This window comes from Argentina anserina, chromosome 7 (assembly GCF_933775445.1).
Source record: "Argentina anserina chromosome 7, drPotAnse1.1, whole genome shotgun sequence".
Classification (NCBI taxonomy): Eukaryota; Viridiplantae; Streptophyta; class Magnoliopsida; order Rosales; family Rosaceae; genus Argentina; species Argentina anserina.
The window spans coordinates 17,866,363-17,890,177 of NC_065878.1; the positions used below are offsets into that span (position 1 = coordinate 17,866,363).

The 23,815-nt window shown below is 39.6% G+C and overlaps 4 protein-coding genes and 1 non-coding gene across 5 annotated transcripts in view; 2 read left to right on the forward strand and 3 right to left on the reverse strand.

Annotated features, from left to right (window-relative positions):
* The window catches only part of LOC126802605 (mitochondrial import inner membrane translocase subunit TIM14-1), a 258,334-nt gene that overhangs the window by 205,122 nt on the left and 29,397 nt on the right, over nucleotides 1-23,815 (forward strand). The gene's annotated exons all lie outside the window — the stretch shown is intronic.
* LOC126802603 (nuclear transcription factor Y subunit B-1-like) overlaps nucleotides 1-23,815 on the reverse strand; it is a 148,274-nt gene that overhangs the window by 9,348 nt on the left and 115,111 nt on the right. The gene's annotated exons all lie outside the window — the stretch shown is intronic.
* TRNAP-AGG (transfer RNA proline (anticodon AGG)) lies at nucleotides 14,394-14,465 on the reverse strand. The gene has a single exon. It is a non-coding gene; the product is annotated as a tRNA-Pro (tRNA).
* LOC126802598 (uncharacterized) lies at nucleotides 14,528-16,367 on the forward strand. Its single transcript, XM_050530243.1, has 2 exons — nucleotides 14,528-14,661; nucleotides 15,532-16,367. Exons 1-2 carry the CDS (start codon nucleotides 14,589-14,591, stop codon nucleotides 16,182-16,184), a joined length of 726 nt encoding a protein of 241 aa, XP_050386200.1. The 5' UTR covers nucleotides 14,528-14,588; the 3' UTR covers nucleotides 16,185-16,367.
* On the reverse strand, nucleotides 18,791-21,285 carry LOC126802586 (elongation factor 1-alpha-like). The gene is made up of 3 exons (XM_050530230.1): nucleotides 21,166-21,285; nucleotides 20,104-20,585; nucleotides 18,791-19,983 (listed from the first exon to the last, which is right to left on the reverse strand). The coding sequence occupies exons 2-3, from the start codon at nucleotides 20,563-20,565 to the stop codon at nucleotides 19,102-19,104; spliced, it is 1,344 nt and encodes a 447-aa protein (XP_050386187.1). The 5' UTR covers nucleotides 20,566-20,585; nucleotides 21,166-21,285; the 3' UTR covers nucleotides 18,791-19,101.

Sequence of the window (23,815 nt, forward strand, 5' to 3'; positions counted from 1 at the left end):
GATAAGGCTGACTCCTAGATCATGGAGTGCCGCATGGATCAAGTGTGACAGTTGAATGGCTAGGTCCATGACAAGTGTTATCAAAGCCACCCAGATATTGTTGTTGTTGTGTCGCCAAACGCTCACACGTACCTCCAAGGGGAGGATTCATTTGAAGTATGTTGTGTCCCCAAGATACGGGGGACTCCGCGGTGGATTCGAGTAGGCAGGGTGCCTCGAGGGGGAAGATCAGACGAGAGATCCGGCACGAAGCATTGTTAGGCGATCTTTGTGAACTCATTTCGTCTATCAAGCATCGTGAACATATGTGGGATATGCATACCACAGTAGGGATGCCGTGTAAGAGGACATGCACCTTGTTTGGTGGGGGATGATGTCACGTCCCTTTTTCGGGAGTGTCTATTGTGGGCATCACTGGTTATATGATCTTCATGCATATGTGATTGCTCTAGGATCAGGGAGTGTGGATGCATATGTGGCTACCCTTCCTAGGGGTTCTGACATGCCATCCCGGTTAAGTTTGGAGAGCTTGTCACTAGTCAGGGACTTAACGTCGAAGAAATGAGTATGTCGTTGTTACGGCGAGGGAATTCCGGCAAATTGATTAAGCTCTCAGTCACCTGTAATCCACAAGCACACGGGGTTATGGGGTGAAGACTGGGCTGGCCGACCGACCTTCAACGCGTTGATACCTAAGTCAGCTACAAAGATGATCATATAGACTTAGGTAGGAGAAAATGTGAGGGTAGAGGCTTACCTTTTTGTAGAGAGGAGATGCCTATTTCTAGAGGCAAATAGTATGTGACCATAGAAATTACCGAACTGCCCTTATGAGGCTAACGATGTATGTAATGGGCTTTTGAGCCAATCAGACCCTAAAGTTGTGAGCAATCACGATGTTTAGTCCTCTAAAGGGCGTGGTGTTAACAAGTCCTCAAATTCCCGGTCAAAAGACTCTCATGGGTGCAGATTTTATCAAATAAAACATCGGGAGTGTGAGCTTAAACGAGTGCTGGAATACTAATGGTGGCACTACGAGTCCCTAATCCCCCAAGTTCTCATGCAAGAGAGGGGATGGACCGGGCGGCGCTACGTTGTGGTTAATAGCCGGAAACTCTAACCAACTAAGTTATTCCAGCATGCAGAAAGAAAATGTGTGCAATGCTACGAGGTCGTGGAGATACTGTACGTATGATGCAAGTATGTGTGTAATGTTAATAAGCTCTACCCGACGGATCATGGAGTACCAAAGGAATAACATGATGGTGAATGTGATGTATGTCATGTACATAAGACATGTGATGGTGAGGCATGATGAGCATGCAAGTGAGGCGTGATGGGTATGCACGTGGTGCACGATGAGTATGCATTTGATGCATGATGAGTATGCACGTGGTTCAAGATGAGTATGCAAGTGGTGCATGATGAGTATGTGCAGCGGTATGATGTATAAGTCCTCCGGTCCCCAAATGGTTCTAGAGAGGGATGGACCGGGAGTAAAGATGTCAAGTCTCGGAGAGAGCGGATGATGAGATGAGTATGGTTCTGGGAGAGTCGAAATCGAGGCGTAAAGGTGAACGTTATAATCCAGGAGAATACCTGGTGGGGTATATGACGTGTCGACATGATCCGGGGGGATCATATGGCGATGTATGCGACATGTGGTCATGATTCGGGGATCAAACGGCGAAATCGGTGACATGTGTGATCCGGGGGATCATATGGTGATGTCTATGCTAGATGGTTACCTCTAGGTGAGTGCTAGAGTGCCTACATACCTATGTATGGGATCAAACCAAACATAGTTCCTTTGGAGACAAGTTAGGCTGTGCCGGAGAGTGCTAGGGACTCGCCTCGATTGGCGTGGCGGATAAGATGCATAAGTTCCCCAGTATTCGGGTCATGGTGAGGCGGATGCACAAGTCCCCTGGTTTTTCGAAGATGTAGAAGCCGGGCTGGGGACTATCTAAGTGTGCACTCAGATCAGGCTTGGGAGTGTACTTAATCCCCCGTAGGAGAGAAGCGGAGCTGAGCTGGGGACTATACCTACTCGCCCGGGGCGAAGAAGAATAATCGGGCTGGGGGTGTAAGTCCTAGGCCCAGAGGCGGACTTGCAGTTGGTGCATCCATGGGTCTGTAGAGTGACATATGATCTCGATGTTAGGCTCGTGGGTTAACTAGCACCCAGAGCATCCGTAGATCTGGAGAGTAACTAGGATTTCGGTGCTACGCTCATGAGTTAATTAGCAGCCGGAGCATCCATGGATTTGAAGTGACCTAGGATCTCGGTGTTAAGCTCGCGAGTTAACTAGCATATCCACTAATCCATAAATCCCTCTCTAGCGCCCTACGGAGACTGGGGGACTTATACATCATACCGCCGCACATACTCATCATGCACCATGTGCATCAAGTGCATACTCATCATGCACCACGTGCATACCCATCACGCCTCACTTGCATGCTCATCATGCATTGCCATCATATGTCACATGGACATAGCATACATCACATTCACCATCATGCTATTCATTTGGTACTCTTTGATCCGTCAATTAGAGCTTGTTAACATTACACACATACTCGCATCATGCATACGGTTTCTCCGGGACCTCGCATCATTGCACACATTTGAATCTGCATGTTGGAATAACTCAATTGGTTAGAGCTTCCAGCTGTTAACCACAACGTAGCACCGCCTGGTCCATCCCCTCTCTTGCATGGAGACTTGGGGGACTGGGGACTGGTAGTGTCGCTGCTAGTGCTCTGGAACTCGTCTAGGCTCACACTCCCGATGTTTTATTTGATAAAATCCACACCCAAGAGAGTCTCTTGACCGGAAATTTAGAGAGTTGTTAACACCACGCCCTTTAAAGGAGTAAACATTGTGATTGCTCACCACTGTAGGGTCTGATTGACCTAAAAGCCCATTACATGCATCATTAGCCCTACAAGAATTGTTCGGTAATTTTTATGGTCACACATTATTTGCCTCTATAAATAGGCATCTCATCTCCATAAAAAGGTAAGCCTCCTAAGCCTCCACCCTCACATTTTCTCCTACATAACTCTATATGTTCATCTTTGTAGCTAACTTCGTCATCAAGCGTTGAAGGTCGGCCAGCCAGCTCGCTCTTCACCCCGTAACATCGTGTGTTTGTGGATTACAAGTGACAAAGAACTTCATCGGTTCGCCGGAATCCCGCTTACATATAATATATATATAATGTTTTAACCTCATAATTATCTTCTAATGATGAAAATGATATATTAGGATCATTGATTTTTTTTTTTGGAACTAGTATCATGGACTATTGGCCGAGTGTTAGGTCCTAAATTGCAAACACAGTAGAACTGAGAGAAGAATACGAGGAGGGAAAATTGTTATTTTTATTTTACAAACAGAAAATAAATAAAACTTTGTCCACTCTCATATGAATGATATGACCAAGCAAAATAGAAAATTAAAACTATTTTCCTCCCAAAATCCAATGTGTATAACTGTAGCAACCTGTATAGTCTGCAACCAAAATAAAATGAATGTAGAATCATGCCGGAGGCTCTAATTAGTCAAAGATGACCGGCCGTTGACCAGTCGTGGAGAGAGAATGCAACCAAAGGAGGCCTTCACCAACGCGCTCACGATGTGTGCCCTACACCTTAGTGGGCGAAGCAAGCTCGACTTGTGGGGCCTGCTCCCACCTTCCACAGCCGCTTCTCCGCCTTCACTGACCGGGAATAGCAGCGGCGCCGGAGCCAATCTTCCTTGTCTCTTCTTTATATCGCTGAGCACCATCTTAGGCTGAGGCTTGGAAAGCGATCCGATCATCACCAACTTGTGCTTCCTAGACTTGAGGCTCTGGAACCTGCAGCTAGCGCCCGCCGGTGAAGACTTGAATGAGGGTTTGGCGGCGACATTAATAGACCGAAGACTCTTGGATCGCTTGAAGGAGTTGGTTTTGACCAAGAAGAGGCCGTTATGAGGGTCTCTGGTGAACAGCTTAGGTTGCTGCTTTGTTGCAGTGTTGTTCATGGATTTGCCGCAGAAGACGATGGTGTCCATTGTTGGTGAGTCGAGCTCAAAGTCTGGATCGATGAGGAACTCGAACATGTCCTGGTCTGGAGACTCTGAATATTTCCGAGGAGAGGAGTAGTTGTTGTCGTAGTCGTCGTTGTAGATGGAGAAGTCGCAGAAGGAGAGGGTATCATCGGCGTCGTAGAGGTCTTTGTTGTATTCTGCCATTGTTTTAGGTATTCAGAGAATTAGCTGACCGAGAGAGTTTGATACGTGAGAGATGAAGTGAGATGGTGAAGGTGAGTGTGTGGAGGAGTGGTGTATATATTATATATGCACATTATTGATTACGCGTGTTTGCCGAAAAAATTGAAATGATCGAGAGGTTGGTTCCTTAGGCAAGTTAAGTATTTGACTTTCTAGATTAGGGGGGTGGTTCGTATAGGAAGAAGAGGTTCTTTTGGTGCCAAGGCAGTAAGGCTTCTGGATGGAGGACACGACAAAATGCAAAACGATCGAGTTGAAAAGAAGGGCGGAGGAAAACTGGAGTAGAAATTAGATGGGATATCGATATACATGATCGATCGAGCTACTAGAAGGGTAAACAGTCAGCAGTCAATAATTTTGTTTTACTAGTAATTACATAGATCTATAGCGTTGGATAGTACGTAATTTAGTTGCTGATGTCATTAATTGGAAATTTGGAACCTAAAAGTAACTCGATCAATCGGCAACATGAGTAACCATGGTAACATGGGTTTCCGAAATATTGTGTGTGTCTGTCTCTATATATATATATATATATATGAGAACTGTTAACATATTAAGCTTCAGTGCTTCACTATATAATATAGTTAATACTGAGCAAAGTCGATCAGAAGTTACAAGGCATGCATGACCAGTGAACACACCGAACATGCATCAAAAGCAATTGGTTTAAAAGCCTATCTGATGCTGAGTGACCAAAAATACATCTTTAATTTGCGATTGAATAAAAGCAAGGGGGAGTACACTGCCAAGGGTGGTCATCATCTCCACCAAAAAAGTGTTAAGTTAGTGACATCGGGGCCGAGCTCTTCTCATACCATCCACAATTCTGTGTGGAAGCTGATATGGAATATGAAAACTATCCCTAAGATCCGTTTATTTTTGTGGAGGACTCTGAGTAATGCTGGGCCTACCTACTCTAATATGCACAAAAGGAAGCTCATCCCTTGTCCCACTTGCCCCATCTGCCATCAGCAGGAGGAATCCTTCACTCACACTCTTCTTCTTTGCCCTTGGGTCCTCCCAGTGTGGTTTGGTTCCCAGATGGGGTTAATTATCAATCGTCAATCTATCACTACTCTTCATAAATGGTTAATGTTTGTGGCTAAGTCCCTGGGAGACTCGAATATGAAGGAGGAAATTTTGTCCAAATGTGCTTGCCTCATGTGGTCTATTTGGAAAGCTCGGTGCAATTTTGTCTACAAGGGTATGGATTTGTGCCCCTCTGATACCATAAATCAAGCAAACACTTTGTTCTTGAAGCATACTGCAGCGTTAAGATTGATCCCTCGGGCCACATCAACTGCCAGAGGTACTGATAATCAATTGTGGATCCCTCCTCTTGATAATGTTCTCAAGGTTAACTGTGATGCAGCTTGGCTAGCCCCGAATCGAGCTGGTATTGGTGTGATAATTAGAGACACTAATGGGGGGTGCATAGCTGGTGCTTCTATTCCGTGTTAAGCTGTGGACGTGGATGAAGCTGAAACATTAGCTATTTTGAAGGGTTTGATTGTGGCTAGAGACAATGGCCTTAGGAATATCATCATTGAATCTGACTCAAAGGCTTCTATTGAGGATATTACTGAGAAGAGATGTAGGAATTGAGAGCCTTCCACATTCATAATCAAATCAGAAGCATCATGGTTCATTTTAATTCTTGTTTATGGAACTGGGTTCCAAGAAGAGCTAATATGGCAGCTCATTTTGTGGCCAAGCTCACTTATAGGAGTGAGGGTCCTCTTTATTGGACCAATTTACCTCATCCTTCTCTTGTTTCGGTTCTGGCTCGTGACTCTTCTCATGTGGCTCCAGTGGAGTAGCAACAAGGCATTGGCTGAGTACTTTGTTTGTTTTTAGCTTTGTTGGATTATTCTGTGTCTATTCCTCTGGGTTTAGCTGGGAGGATCCTTCATATTCCCGGATTTTTTGCATTAGCTAATTATTGTAGTAAGTCTATCTCTGTGTTTACTTTTGGGCCTTGCCCCCAATGAAGTAATTCAGTTCCAAATAAAGAATAAAAGCAAAATTGATATATATGATGGTACATGGGGTTTGTACTCTTTAAACGACTATATTCTCTTTTCACTTTCGCAATAATCAACAAATCAAACAACAACATCGAACACTCATTACTTCAAGCTAGCCTAAATAGCTAGAACTCGATTAATTAAGTTATTGGGTTATGTCATAAAAAGTATTACACAATTAACACTAATAATCTCTCTTGTAAATTAGTTTAGAAACATCTTGATAATCTTGGTGACCACTGACCGGCAAGGTCGACCAAATTCAAATAAGAATAGTTTTTTTTTAACAGTTTTGAACGAATTATAAAAGAATTGTATACTAACATTAGTTATATACATGTACATGACCAAGTATCAACCTATATGGCCCAACAAAGTGATAAACAAAACAAGTTTTCCACTAATCTATGTACAAATGTACAAATAAGTCTAGAACGACGTCTTCAGTCCACTATGTGATGCCAAGTCTCAAACATGAGGTATGCAACCAAGAGCCGCCTTGGCCAACGCGCTTAACAAGTGCGACCGACACCTTAACGGTCTCACCACACCCAATTGCCCTTTCTTTTCGCTCTTCATTTTCGGTTTAACGGCGGGGTTCACTGGAAACATAGCTGCCGGAGCTCGCTTGCCTTTCCGCTTTCTCATCTCGTTCAAGTCCATCTCCTGCTGGTGGTATGATGGGACGCGCGAACGTCATACAATTAACCCTGTAAAATGTCATTGTTAGTATATAATAAGTAGTGATCGTTCAGTTCAGGGAATTGAAGATAACTCTAAAATTTTAGTGTTAACAAATAATGAAGGATTTTCTACTTAGGGCATGATTCGATTTGTGTCAATATGGATGATGAAGATAACACTCAAATACAATCTTAGGGACTGCATTCAAGCACTAAATTCGTATGCACATATCTGAAAATTATCTAAGAGCAAGTAAAAGAATAGTGTAACACAACAATAGAAATACAAACTTCAATAATTATAAGAACATAGATTCGACATAGTCTCAAAAACATATCGAATACAATCTGAAAATTCTAAAACAAATACAAAACCAATACTTCCACATAAACACCAATTTACAATCTTCATAGACAAAAAATTGTATGTTAACACAAATAAACGAAGCCATGAAGATGAGTTGCGAGAATCACACGTTGTACGAACTTTAGAGGTACAGCTGCAATAGGTGAAACTCGGTGGAGATGATGATGGTTTTGGGGTGGACGGTTTTGCTGAATTGTGAGGGAAGTTTATGGTGGTGTTTTGGCTCTTGAATGCTAAGGAGAAGTGATGATTTTTCTTTGTGAATGATGTGCTATTTATATAAGAGTTTTGGCTCCTTGAATATTATAGCTTAGACTTTTTCTCCTCAATTTATTTAACTTATTTTTGTCATTGGTGGGTGCAATCTCTTTTGATAAATTCCTTTTTTTTCTCTCCTTTAGGTGTCTCATCACCATCGGCCTCTCTCTCTCTCTCTCTCTCTCTCCCTTTTTTCACTGTATATTGAGAATCTGTAAATCTATGACTTATGTTGAATTTTGTAGCCCAGCTCTAGGATGAAGCCGGAACTAGTCATCCGCCGCGTCGCCAAGGTCACTGGTGGAGCACCCAACAAGGTCCCTAATATGTAAGCCAACACAAAACCCTAATTTTATTGCTTTCAATTTGGTTTTCTGTGGTGTAGATTTGGTACAATCAACTTTTGATGCTTAGTTATTCAATTTGGGATATGTGATTATTAGGTTCAAAGTATACGGAGGATTACAAAAGAGATCATGTATTTAATTTTAGTATTTCGTTAGTTTCTAAGTTCATTTTTGTTGTAAATTTTTAATTAAAACTCGCAAGCGCACGAATCGTCGTTAGTAAAAGGTCGTTCCAACTTAGGATTGAAAATCGATTTAACTCCTAACTTAATTAATCTAAACTAAGAACATAAAAGCAATCAGAATATGATTTTTAGATTTTCAAATAACAAGTGAGATAAGATAACAAATAAACAGGATAAAACGTAGGGTATCAGAATCAACCACAAACTATCATACTTATGTGTCAATGTAACTAATCAATTTTTTCGTCTCTCTACATGACAATTCTTGTATCTATGTCCTTCTTAGGTACTTTAGACCATAGTTTTCCTTAAGTGTATGATGCTCTCCCTCTCGGGTAAAGGTCGTATATCCTAGTTATGCAGTCTATCATTATCAAGTATCAATTTAACATGCAAGACTCATTACGTTCTAAAAAATAAGGAAATCAAGCAAACCATCATTCTCTCTCGAGTAACAATGTAATTCACCACTTTTAATCACAATAAGCTTCATAAATTATATTGTATCTATGCTTCAAATTTATCTTCGAATTACTATATGCAAAGCTCTAAGGTGATCAATCAAATGACTTAAACATAAAATATCAATTCAAACAGTGATCAAGCATTCATCATAAAGAAACTATAAATTCATCAAAAAAAAACATCAAACTACTTAAACAATCATGATAGGGCATCATTCTAATCCTAGAAAAAGGTTTAACAAACTATAACTAAGAAAAACATAAAAGAATGGAATGGGGAAGATGGATGAATGGTCTCTGCTCTTTTAGTGTCTACATTGTGCTCGGGAGACCTCTCCTCATATGAAATTCGTGCTCCCTTATATAGACAAGATTATCTCCTCATATGAAATTTGTGCTCCCTTATATAGACAAGATTATTGCTCATCTTTGACTTCAATTTCCTTGTAAAACTTGGTTTCAGACTCCTAACTTGATATGGAATGGGAAAACCTTGAAACATATTTTGCAAAAGTATGAATTCATGTACTTTTTGCATCTCTATCTGAATTATTGACCTTGATATATTGGAATTGAATGAACTTGACAACACAACTTAAGTTCTCCATAAATGTTAGCAAACCCGGACAAGTTTTAGCTCTGACCTCTCGTCACTTAAACAATTCTCTCAGAGTATCGAAATCCAGATCCGTAAAATCCTACATAAAATAGACTTTTGTATTTTCCCATGGTACAAAGCTTATGGTCTGATTCGATCTACAACTCTCTCAGTAGCTCGGAAAAGTTTGATATTCTGCACAAGCAGATTCTGACAATGAAGAATATAATTGTCATTTAATATTTGATAGATCATTTTAGCTTCTTTTTTTTGAGACAAACCTATAAACACACTAAAATAACATAAATCAATCATAAATTAGAGAACTAAACAAATAAACTAAATATATGATGCATAAAAATATAGGATAATATGAGCACATCAATTTGTTTAGCAAGGTAATGGTTCATCTAATATATGCAGCAATAAACATTATCAGTGCAACAACATGGGCTTTCAAATCCGAAAATCCGGAGAATGTGGCTTGAATATATCAACTAGTGTAGTCAAAGGTCAAAGTTGCCTCCTTTGCATAGAGGAGACTCTAAGCTTACCTAAAGGTATATAAACTTCATATGCATAACGTTTTTTCTTGTTTATGACTCTGTAATAGTCATACGATCCATAAGCTTTGAGCTAATACAATTGAGACTTCATCTTCAACCTCTAGATTCTCTCTCTGAAAACCCTACCTTGAATTTCAGCAATAATAAACTTTACCTAATATGCTTTGTCGGTATTTGACTGCCTTTTACTTGTAGTGCTAGTTCAGTATCTACATCGTTTATGTTGTAATATAGATTATAGTTTATAGCTCATGGACTTGAATATTGGTAGGGGGAGGAAAGTAAGAGTACCACGTACTGATACTTGTGCTTTGAAAGAAATAAAAAGATAAAAAAAATATAAAGATGTATGAATAATTAAAGCAGCTGGTATCTATTTTCTTACTGTATTGTTCCAATTTTATCAGATGTCCCGAAGGAACTAGTATCGATTTCCTTTCAATAGCATTAATATAGTACAATGTTATTTTTGTGGTCTATTGGTATTCATGCACTTCTGTTGTTTATTTTATCATATAAACAATGATGTAACCTTTATTTCTCTATCAAGGCAATGTAATTTATTTACCCATTTCATTAATATATGTAGTTAGCACATCAACTGCTAAAGAAGAATTTTTTCTCCACTGCTAAAGTAGACCTTGCATTTGCAAAGGAATGATGTACTGGGGAAGAAAGCAAAACCCTTCTGGAGAATCGTGACAAGGGAGATAGCCGTGAAGTCCTATGGACGTTTTGGAGAAGAGAATGCTACTGACTTGAGATCATTTGGAATTAAGGTAAGGATTACTGGTTCTGCTTTAGGAATACATAATCAATTAAAGGTTGAGCGTTGATAAAATGTTGTTGTTTAGGTGCTGTTTTGGTCATGGAAGAAAATGGCAGCAGGAAAAGATTGGCAATGAGTTTAAAAAAAGAAGACTTGGTAAGGACCCTTTCAGTTCTGGCATTTTTGCATTTGAACTGAACTTGTTACTGAATTGTTGGAATAAGAAGCATGTTGTATTGGTTGAGAAGAAAAAAAATTAATTGAATTTATTTTCATGCTTACAACTGTGTGTTAAGAGACTTGGATATATTGTGCTTATTTTGGTCTTGGTTTAGTGAATGATCTTAATCATTGTAGTTTGGAACAATAATTAGGAAAGTATAGAACTGAAACATGAATACAAGTTGTAAGACTTGAAGTATGTGAGAAGATGACTGAATGAGAAATTGATTCATGTCATTTATTTTGGATTTGGTTTATTTGGGAATGACATGAATGAAATTATATTATGAAGACTTGAGTGACTTTTTGGTGGCTTTTCGCTGGAAGTTGATTCATGTGTTGATCTCCAAGGACATGTACATTTTTCTTTAATGGTTTTTTAGTCTTGATATATAGAACGTCCTTCTCCTAGGTAATATTAGAATCCCCCTTTCTCAATTTCTGTGTTTGTGGAATTGAAAGAAACTACTTGATTTTCATATCTTTAGATACATGTGCACAGTAGAACATGCTTGAATTTATTGAATTTATTGAATTTATTAAGTAGTTTGTTTTCCATTCATTATATTTTTAGGCTATAACTAAATGAATTACTTGTTACAGGAGCTGTACGTCAATATGCCCTTACATGTGAGGTGAAAGTGACCGGCTTTGATGGACAAGAGATAATTCATGTTATGATCCCTAATGGTTTTATGACTTTATGCCATGTATTTTTTTATGCTGCAAATTATCATTTTTATGCCCTATTGCTTTAAACTCCTCAATTTCTTGCATTATGTGTTTGTAGGTTACTAAGGTTGTCCGTGATGGTTTTGAACCAGCAGCTATCCTTAATATAGAACGCGCCACACGCGCACGACCCAAAAAGAGAAAACCATACTTTCCTTTGATCTCGTCCGGTTGCGCATCGGTGTTGGTTACGGCCAATGGCCCAACTGGTGCTCACGAGGTGTGGCCGGACGGGGTATTGTTATTATGGCTTGGTGGAAGGAATCGCTGAGATCCTTCAACAGTTGTCCCTCTTTGCTTGATTTAGCTGTGGCTGGTTCCCAAGCTGCGAATTCACAATCGATGAGATCGATTGCTAGATTGAAGGCAGTGGTTGTCGGAGCAATTAGCAACAAATTGTCTAGTCAACGTCGGTGGTTCGACGGTGGTAGTGCCCGGATATGTTTTTCTGGGTTGTCACCAGATCTGAATTTGTGTTGTATTTGGGGCTCCGATGATGATTGTTGGTGGTGTGGGTGGTTCTACACTTCTGATCTGGTGGTGGGTGACCGATCCCGACGGTACAACGAGGACTATGGTGGTGGTGCGGCGATCCTGACGTTGTATTATGAATCAGAGTACGTCGAAGGCTGGTGGGTATGCTATTCGTTAGGAGTTTCAGTGTGCGTTGTGGAGGTATGCTCCCAACTCTACTTTGAATTTGGTGGTGGTGCGTCAATTCCGGTGCGGCAACCAACGACGGGGAAGGCAGCTGCTGGGTGTGAAGCATGGGTCATCCTCTGGGCCTGGTTCTTTCCAATGGGCTTTGGGCTTCCGCCTCATGAGCTGAAAGCTTGGGCCTGGGTTTTTGTCTGGGTCGGGGTTCTTGGCCAGAATGAGGTATCTATCTTATTCTCTCTGTTTACTACTGTGTGTAGTTGTTTTACCCTGTATGTGGTGCAGTTTTCACCCAATATGTGGTGTGTTATCCTTTGGTGGATACTACTGGCTTGGTCCAGTTCGGAAGGACTTGAGTCCTTAAATTGGTGTCTATCTATCCCAAATGTTTCTAGATTATTGGTTAGTCAACGCCCAAACAACTCGACAACCACCATTGCATACTCTCACGAAAGCTTGTGTGTCTGCACGCTTAAAGTGCGTTTTGGCACTTACCAATTGGATTATGGGTGCACGCTCTCGCATGGGTTCATCACCCCCCATTTTTCTCGGTATTGGCTCTTTGTTATGGTTCCTGCTCTTGGTTTCTTTTCGTCAGGCTAAACTCATTTTTGTGTTGAGTTTTTATTGTGGTTTGTATGATGTTGTTTTGTCTGTGGGTTTCCATATGATCTGTGTCTTGGTTATAGATAGGCGTCGGGTATGCGGGCTTCGCTTCGTTGTTAGCATTGGTATCTTTATGTTTTCGGTTGTAGGGTTTGTAATCCATAGTTTAGTGAGTCGTCAGCTTCCTCTCACTCTTTCTAACTTGATCGAGTTGGCGAGCTGTACTCTTTGTATTATTTACTTTATGGCCTAGCGTATGTGCGGGTCTTGTACGTTTGGACATTGTTCCTTTTATGAATTACCCATTTACCAAAAAAAAAGTTGTCCGTGATGTGACAGGGGAAGTGAAAGACTGGTGAAGTTGTTGGCTCTTATAGCGAGTTATAAATTTACACTTAGACAATGATATATCAGCTTTGGCACTAGGTTTATATAGAATTTTAAGAGAAGTTAGATTGCATTATTCCTTAGAACAATTAAAGATGTATTTGGCAATGACATAGTATTGATTTTGGCCTACAATTTCATGAATGAGAAAATTATATTCTGGATTTCCAGAATTTGTGAGATTATTTGATTTTTGGATTTCCAAATTTGGCTGTTTTTTTTTTCAAATTTTTTCTATAAAATATACTTAGTGACGGCAAATTTTCCGTCGCGTTTTATGTAAATTTGCGACAACACTTTTCCTATTTGCAACGGCACTTTTCCGTCGCAATATCTTGTCACGGTAAGATTTTGCCGACGCCAAAACCTTTAGCGATGGCTGGAGACTGTTGCAGAGAGTCAATAATATGGGTAACTGGGTGTCAGTAATTCATTATTAGACATTACTAGTGGTTAATAATTTGGTCGGACTCCGGTGATCGAAGCTCGAAGTCCGGCGAGATTCTGACAAAGTGGTCTCTCTCATCAAGTGTTTAGACATATGAGGATAGAGTAATCTTAAAAATATACAAGATCACAGTTTTTGTATTATTTTGTCAAATAGTTATCGATGCTCCTACAGTTAATGGTCACATTTTGAATTTTGTCATTCAAATGATCAATAAATAGTCTAAATTTGTATGAATGGGTATTTTTCCATAGATTTTTAGTTAAGGAAGCGTATTGTAGTCAATTTCTAGTTATACTTTTAAACCCATTTAATGGCGGATATCAGCAAAATCACTAACTACAAAAGGCTAGGGGTTTTTCTGGTTTTGCTCAATTTTAGGATTGTTCAACGGTATTCCAAAGGTTTCCTAGGCTCAAGGTCTAATCCGTCGGGAGCCCGGACAGCCAATAGGGCATTGCAGCCCCTTTCCTGACCATGTATATAATTCATCAATTAAATTGAGCAAAATCAGCGTTCGAACCCATGATGGGGAGCTCCACATAATGTGTTCCCGTGGCGGGACCCAATAGAACCATCACTTGCCATGATTAGAGGCTAGGGTTTGATACTGTGATAGACTGATAAGAGCTTCTAGAATAGAATCAATAGATGAGGATGCTACGGGGTTGCTTGGTTCTCAAGCTTGTCTTTAGAGATGAGACTTTTTCAGAGCAAAATATATAGATGGTGATCGGATCTAGAAGAGCTGTTAAGTGATTCCCACACAAAAAAAGGAAGTTGTAAAACTAAGGGGCATTCCGAGAATTGAACTCGGGACCTCTCGCACCCTAAGCGAGAATCATACCACTAGACCAAATGCCCATTGTTGTTGTAGAGCCTCAGTTTATTATTGATAATTATATTTTCATGACAGTATACAAGTCTTAAACCCTGAAAATTTGAGTGTGGTCTGTAGCTCAGAATCAGACTCGAGGGAGTAAAAAGATGGCGAGGACGGCTATTCTTCACTTGCTCCGATCACACTCTAAGCGCCTCCCGACTTCAAATTTCCTTTCAGGTCCTTCCCCACTCCTTTGTTTTCTTTGTTATTCTCTTTTAGGGTGTAAGATCTCTGTATTTCGTTTGCAATATTTTCTTTCTCAGTTTATTAAATTGGACAATGAATCCATTACCCAATTGACCATTCACAGTAACCTATCTTAAATTTTGATGGGTAGATTCCATTTTATGGTTTTAGTGATATTTGGGCATGTTTGAGATTTGGGTTTAGGTGCCTTTTGTTTCTGTTTCTGGCTGCTGTGAGTTTATGGTGGTGGAAAGTGTTGACCTTTTGCTGTTATTATGAAACCCTTTTTGCAGAATCAAAGGTGTTGTTGTTGGGTTTTTGTTTAGACCAGGCTGTATTGGAAGTTGTAGCTTTCCTGTTGGGTTAGAATCAGGCTTTGCAGTTCACTTCATGTTGTAATTTTTGAGGCTGTTACTTTGAATTCAGCGTCTTGAATATGATGGACTTGAGCCTGTAGGACTGAGGATGAAGCTCTAGCTGTGCTGTGCTATGATTATTGTCATTAGGATACTGCTTCTCTTTCGTGTGAAACTTAACGTCAACCGATCTGAAAAGTACCCAAAGAGAAACACAATGTGGGTTCGTTGCTTTTGATGTCCGATTAGCATCTCACATCTGTTGATTGGTCAGTACAGAAGCAGTTTAAGTTCATTTCTTGTGTAGTAACTGTAGTTCACACTGTAGAATTTGATTACCTATAAATCCTACTCTATTTTCTCAGTCGCTTTAATCACTTTTTCTACGGTTCCGATTATTTTGAACTCTCTTGGGCTGGATTATACTTCTATCCAGAGTTCCAATTTCCATCTACTAGTCTTCCCCTTTGTCACTAGTATTGGTATTGAGATTTTTTTGATGCAGGGTATCAACCTTGTAAGTCTGGAGCATGGGCACGTGGCGTGAACGCCAAACCTAGTTTCAACTCTGGTGTTGGGATCAATGCTTTCCAGCAGAGATGGGCGTCTCAAGCTGCTGCAAAAGAAGATGATGGCAAAATCAGCATTGGACCACGTAAAGTCGAAGTTGGGAAAGATGAAAAAGATTCTGGGATTGTTTACTATGGTCCGATCTCATCTACTATCCAGAGAGTGAAACTTCTCTCGCTTTCAACCTGCTGCCTTTCTGTATCTTTAGGCCCTGTGATAACCTTTATGACATTACCTGATATGAATGTCATCTTAAAGGGTGCGATGACATCTTCAGTGATGTTTTTAAGTGCTTCTACCACAGCTGCCCTTCACTGGTTTGCGACCCCATACATTCACAAGCTCAAGTGGAAGCCTGGTTCAGACAGTTTTGAGGTTGAAATGTTGTCGTGGCTAGCAACTTACACACCTAGGACAATTAAGTTTGCTGATATCCGGCCACCAGAAACCCAAAGGCCTTTTGTGACTTTCAAGGCAAATGAAAAGTTTTACTTCATTGATGCTGATCATTGTCAGAACAAGGCTTTGTTAGCAAAGCTGGAACCGCAGAAAGCTCCAACGCGTGAGTCAGCTTTTAAGAACTTGTGATCATTTGATATGAAGTTCCCTAAAGTTCTCCTCTTGGTAGGTGAATTATCTTAAATAAATCGTGTTTTGCAATGAGTTTTTAAGGTTGTATCTGTTTTGCTGATTTAGGAGCCCCCTGTTTTCTGACTTTCAGATACAGAAATAATTAGTATTCAAGTTATTTGCGTGGATAACATGGTTACTTAAAACCATCTTTTTTGCATAATACTGTATCCCCTTTTATTCACCAGTATTGATGCTATGACGATTGTCGTGAGTCATGATTCTAACTCAACCTCTCCGCAACGGTTCCTGGGTGAGTTTTTGTTTTACCAATACTGGGGAGATTTGTACTTTATTGGAGGTTTTATACATGCTTTATAATTTTAAAAAGGAAGTCATGAAAGACTAATTAGCCAAGGTTGCTAGGTCGCTCTATACTTGGTACAATGTGAATCTAATTAGGGTCGTAGATACTTGCAGTGGTTCTATCACTTGTGTTTCGTTGCTTTTTTTTTTCTCGTGAACTGTTTAGTTCCTTGCTTCCTTACCAGTATTGTAGCAAACAAGCTCCGTCAATTGATTCTGCTTAGAATATGGTGGTGGCCTTTTGCATAGTTTCTCTACTGCAAAAAGTTATGCCTGACATAGGTACACCACATTGGCTTAGCTAGCTTTATTATGCCATGGCCTTACTAGAATATAAACTATACAATCACCATAGCTGCAACTTTTCTTACGTACTCTAGATCTATGTCGGAACAAAGTTCCAGGGCTGAGAAAACCTTCCCTTACATAGTGCAGATCTATCTTGGGGCAAATTACCTAGGGCTAGACGGTCAAACCTGACAGTCTTGTCGAGTTGTGGGAGTGACTGAGTGAGCGCTTTCTTGCTGAAGTGCTGGCGGAGGCCGGAGTAATGAGCATACCGTATTCAATTCACCTGCTCTCAGAATTTCGGCATTGACATTATTCATGAAATCATGGCCGTGAGGGGTGGAAAGGGGTAATACGGTATGAAATGAAGGATCTGATTTCCAATCTACAAGTTCTTCCCTGCTAAAGCCTCCTGTTACAAGCATGAAGGCCTTCCATGAGAATAAGTCGCTATGGAACTCAAGGGACTGCGAATCAAAGGAAATTCTGACCAACTTGGGACAGTTTCCAGAGGCGAACATTAATGCGACATGATATGATTTAGCATGTTTTTCTTTCAGTTTTAGTTCTCTCCTGTTGTTTTAGCCATTTTAGGAGCATGAGAGCATCTCCAAGTGTTTGTTCCCGTTAGAGTTCGACACTGATACTTATGAGTTCGCAATACTAAACTGCATGATTAAAAATGAAATAGTTGCCGCAGTACTTTTGGAGTAGTGTGGTTGTTCTGTGTTGAAGTCCTTACTAGTTATGTACTGATGCTGCTTAGAAGTAGTCACCTTCACAGATCACTAGTTTAATTTGAGTAATATTCTCTTGTTTGTTTAGCATACAAGTGAAGTGCCAGTACATTAGGCAAGCTTAGGCTACTATATAAACTATACAAGTATACAAATAATACAACCACCATGTTTGTCACACCCCTTCAATATGCAGTGCAGCTCTGAGTTGGGGCAAAGTACCAAGGCCTAGTCGGTTAAACCTAACTAGGTCAGGTGGAGGGTTGAAGACGCTTTCGTTGAAATGCTGCCAGAACAACGAAACTACAGTATGCAAGTCACTTGCTGTGGTAACCGGGGCCTCGACATTATTCATGGCCTGGACCCTGATGATGGAAAAATGGTAATATGGTTGGAAACAAAGGATCTGATGCCCAATCCACAAGTTCTCTCCGCAAAGGTCTCCTCTTTCACTCATGGTTGATTCAGAAGCATTACTGGTGTTTTCAACCTTTACAGTTCCATCCATGATCAACGACATCATTTCAAGTGGTTCATTCTCTCGAATTATATAGCTGTTTGAAGTATAGCTCATGGGCATAAGATGCTTACAGATTTCTTGCAGCACCATTTCATCCATATATTGAAGAATTGGATACATAATGGTTAAACATTCAGATAGCTAATGCAGATATGCATCATATGATCTTACAAGATTTGAGTAACAATGAAGCCAATCATCAAATCGTAGATGGGAGTTCCAGCAGTACTAGAAGTCTAGAACAAATGCAGAAGAAATTAGAAGTTGTAGGTTGCTCTATTGTTATTTGACCTAAATCAGAACGTATTTCTACATTTATCAGCAGTTTTGTATAAATAATCCTTTGCTTTCAGCCCTGGTTCTCTACGATAGGAAACTGTCCACGCTTTTTCCATCTAGACCAAGAACACGTAATTGTTCAAAAATAATAAGACCAAGAACATGTAAACAAAATACTTTGAATTTGCAGCACAGTGGCAGCAGCAAGAGCAAAGGCAGGTCGTTATTGTTCGACAGATCTGCGGGTCGTCTTTCTCCCAGTTCATCACCTCGGTATGATGCACACTTAAGTGGGAACCAATGTTTGGAAAACCAGGGGCTAATTTGGATAAAGAAACTGATTTACACTAGCATTTAACTTGTTTTCAGAAGCAGCATTATATTGATAAAGCAAACATGGCAACATTGCTGCTAAAAAGAAAGAGCACACATAATAACTTAATATTGTTTCACTCCAAATTATAAAAAAGTATATATAATATCCGTGCAGCATGCGAAAGCTGGGGACAAGAGCCACAGATCATAGCCAAGACAACAGAACAGAACTAGAAAAATGCAAGCAAGCATGCCACCGCCTATCGAGCACCCAATTCTGTGAAAAGCCACACGAAGACGGAGGGAACTTGAGCATATGACTGACAAAGACAACAACAAAAGACCGACTCAAAACACTAGTAGCAATCATCCATGCTTTATTATAACCACACTGAAGATAGCCTGCACTTGCATCTGGAAAGCGCACAATTCACTTCTTTTTGGCTGCAGACTTGGTAACCTTGGCTCCGGTGGGATCCTTCTTCTCCACAGCCTTGATGACTCCCACAGCGACAGTCTGGCGCATGTCCCTCACAGCAAAACGCCCAAGTGGGGGATACTCGGAGAAAGTCTCAACCACCATGGGCTTGGTGGGAATCATCTTGACAAACCCTGCATCACCATTCTTCAAAAATTTGGGCTCCTTCTCCAGCTCCTTGCCAGAACGTCTGTCAATCTTGGTCAGAATTTCATTGAACTTGACAGCAATGTGAGAGGTGTGGCAATCAAGCACAGGAGCATAACCGTTTCCAATCTGGCCAGGGTGATTCATGATGATGACCTGGGCAGTGAAGTTGGCCGCTTCCTTGGCAGGATCTTCCTTGGAGTTTGAAGCAACATAACCGCGCTTGAGATCCTTGACTGCAACATTCTTGACATTGAAGCCAACATTGTCACCAGGAAGAGCCTCCAGGAGAGCCTCGTGGTGCATCTCAACAGACTTAACTTCAGTGGTCAATCCAGAGGGGGCAAAAGTCACAACCATACCAGGCTTGATGACACCAGTCTCAACACGTCCAACAGGAACAGTTCCAATACCTCCAATCTTGTAGACATCCTGAAGTGGAAGTCGGAGGGGCTTGTCAGAGGGCCTCTTCGGCTCATTGATCAAGTCAAGGGCCTCAAGAAGGGTTGGACCCTTGTACCAGTCAAGGTTGGTGGACCTCTCAATCATGTTGTCACCCTCGAATCCAGAGATGGGAACAAAAGCAATCTTTTCTGGGTTGTAACCAACCTTCTTCAGATAGGAAGACACTTCCTTAACAATTTCATCGTACCTTGCCTTGGAGTACTTAGGAGTGGTAGCATCCATCTATAAAACAGAAAGTAAGACACCAACATTAGTAGAAGCAAAGACAAAACCTAGTTAAATACTTAAAAACACAAAAATACATGAATGACAATTATGCTTCAAAGTGACCTAGAACTTTACCTTGTTGCAGCAGCAGATCATTTGCTTAACACCAAGGGTGAAAGCAAGGAGAGCATGCTCACGGGTCTGACCATCCTTAGAGATACCGGCCTCAAAACCTCCAGTAGTAGAGTCAATAATGAGGACAGCACAATCAGCCTGGGAAGTTCCAGTAATCATGTTCTTGATAAAGTCACGATGTCCAGGAGCATCAATGACAGTGCAGTAGTACTTGGTAGTCTCAAACTTCCAGAGAGCAATATCAATAGTAATACCCCTCTCACGCTCAGCCTTGAGCTTGTCAAGCACCCAGGCATACTTGAATGAACGCTTGTTCATCTCAGCAGCCTCCTTCTCGAACCTCTCAATCACACGCTTGTCAATACCCCCAAGCTTGTAGATCAAGTGACCAGTGGTGGTCGACTTCCCAGAGTCGACATGGCCAATGACCACAATGTTGATGTGAAACTTTTCCTTGCCCATTGTGAAATATCAACTCAAACCTGTACGAACAACAACATCATGTAAATCGCAAATCCACGAAACTAATATCTCCAAACTCACAGCACATCAATCATAAAGCACATGCAGCTACAATGATATCCCTCAATACACTGTCACACAGTCATAGTGCCGCAGACAAGTAACAAAACAGCTACATATCTTAATCATTTTCTAGAAACCGGCAGAAATAATACACTAGATTCGGTAAACTAATCGTAAATTTGACTTGAAACTGAAACAATCTGCTACAGAATAACATACAATCAACAAAACTTGAACTCTACTAAAACAGAGCGCAATTTCATCACTGTAAAAGCTACAGAGACTCAACCAATTCGCTCATCACAAATCACAGCAGCAGATTTCATCGCCAGACAAATTAATCGAATCAGAATCACAGCTAAGCTAACAAAATCATCAACATTAGGCATCAAGGTTCACAATTTAGCCGCAAACAAAATCGAAAAACAGAGACTGATGCTTAGAATTCAAAGCCAAATCGATACCAAACAACACAAGCAGCAGCGAAGAATAAAGCTAATCGATATCAAAATTATGAAAGGGAGAGAGGAACCGGACCTGGAGGAAGCACTAAAACCCAGAGAGGAGCAAAAGGAGTGTGACAAGTGCCAAGAAGAGGGTGTAGGGTTTCGGCAATCGCGGGGTTTATATACAGGGAGGGATTTAATGGCAGTTTATTATTTTGCCCTTGGTGTCAGCAAATTTGGGACGGTGGTATCCTTTTATTTTTGTTTGGCGGTTGTTCGCATATCCCACTCGACTGAACGCGCGTGGTTGATGTGAAGCTGATGGTGGTTGAAGGGGAGACTACTACACGCGCTGAATTGGAGTGTTGGTCGGGAGGTTTGAAAGAAATTGAGGGGAATATTCTAGATTTACGAGGGTGCTATGAAACGCTGATCACCCGGTCAGCTGTTTAGCATCACGTGGCGCTCAACAACCGTCCGATCTGGTCAAATAGTGGCCAAACAGTCAGATCGGACGGTTGTTAAGCGCCACCAAGTGATACAAGTCATACAACTATCAAGTGGGGTGTGTTAGACATTTAAACCCGTATTGTTGTATGAATGTTTTTTTATTGAGAATATATTTGTTATAGGGAACTTTTATTCATACCTTTAAAAACGATATTTAGACCTCCTCAGTTAGTACACCTCCTTTTTACTTTTACAAATAATTAAAATACTATTTAGACCTCCCTAGTTTTTCGAAAATACCCGTAATCAATATATCATTATTAGATACCGAATTAATCTACTATCTATTAATCCTACTATCTTTCTAATTCTACTTTTATTCAATTATTATAAACAACTCGAAAATTCATAATAATCACATAATTCATCTTCTCAAATTAATTTTCTCTTTCACTCCTAAATTCATAATTCATAATATATTTTTTTTCATTGATTAATTTGAAACTCACCCAATAGTAAAAACAACACAACAAATTCTAACATTTATTGAACACTTTTTTTTCTCAGATCATAACCGAAGTTTATCAAAAACTGTATGTAGTTTTTTAATTGATACTTGAAAATTAATAATGTTATTTACTGTATTTTTTAACAATAAAAATGAAAATTAATTAAATCATTTAATTCATTTATTATTCCGAATTATGGTTTTCCTAAAATAAATAAATAAATAAAGAATTGATGAAAAAGAAAAAAACATTTATATTCACTTTTAAAATTAGACATGTTGAGAATTCTCCTTTTATTTTCTTTTTTTTTACTCTTATATGTTTGTTTGGTAATTTCACATGCAGTGAAAAAATCAAAACAAAGTTGGGAAAAAATAGAGGTCTAAGTACTGTTTTTGGATGTATAAATAGAAGTTCCCTTTATTATATATGAATCAAGGCCGGACTTGAAATTTAAAGACCTAAGGCGAGTGCAACGAATGGTGCCCTCTAAATTGGTCATTAGAAAAAAAATAAAAAATCATTTGACGGCTCGTCCAAAACATTTTAAGTAAATTTTGAGTGAATCGCTACCAAAATTACTAATAACAAAATATTTAGTTATACAACATCAATCCATTGTTCAGCATCTCTAATCAAGCAAAACAACTTATAAGAATTCATTAAATAATGCTAAACTCTCATATGCACATATGTATCTATACTATTATATATTTTAAGTAAACCCACATTGTCAACTAAAACGGACATGAAAATATATAAAGACTCTTAAACCATATATTTGTTTCAAATTGACTTAATTATTGGAAGGGCATTGTAGTCAATGAAACTATAATGATAAAACAGTAAATACAAATATGGTTGTAAGTAGGCTCGAATTGCTCGTGTTTGACTCGTGTTCGGCTTGATTTTAGCTCATTCGGCTCGAACTCGTAAAGCTAAATGAGGCAAGCTTGAACTCAATATTAAGCCTGACCTTAAAAATGAGCCGAACTTGAACAACAAGTATTCGGCTCGTTCGACTCGTTTAGCTCGCAAGTTAGCTTGAACTCGTTAAAAGCTCTGCTCTTTATTAAGCTTGATTTAATACCTTTTATAGTATATATAGTATAATTTTTATATAAGAAATAATATTAAAAATGTATTATAAATAATAATTAAATGAAACCATAATCTTATTGTACACTATATAAATAGTATTTACTAGGAGCCATAATTCGATCAGTTTCATAAATTGTTCACCGCCCCAAATGGCCAAATCCTAAAGAAATAAACAATTCTCATTGTCAATTCATCATGGAGCCATAAGCATGTAGTTTACTATTTCCTTCTTTATTAATTAAAAGAGATTTTATATGATGATATGACATCAAATTTTGAATTTTATTTTAAATTTCTTGATTTTAAAATATTAATTTCAAATGATTCAAGCTGGCCCGAGCCCAACTCGAGCTTCTTCAGGCCGGGCCGAGCTTTAACATGAAGGAAAAAAAATCAAGTTTTAGCTCGGCTCGAACTCGATCAAATGAAAACGAGACAAACATGAACAACTCATTACTCGGCTTGGCCCATTTACACCCATAAATACAAACTAACTTTTACACACATGAGATGCATGTGAGGAAAAAAAAATGAGCAAATTAGAGATAAGCCCAATAATGAAGACACCCTTTTAAAATTAGATCCACACATATAATATTTTTTAATCTACACCCAATGTGAACCATAGATTGACTATGTTGCCCTTTTAACATGAGTACACAAATCTTCATTGATTATAGT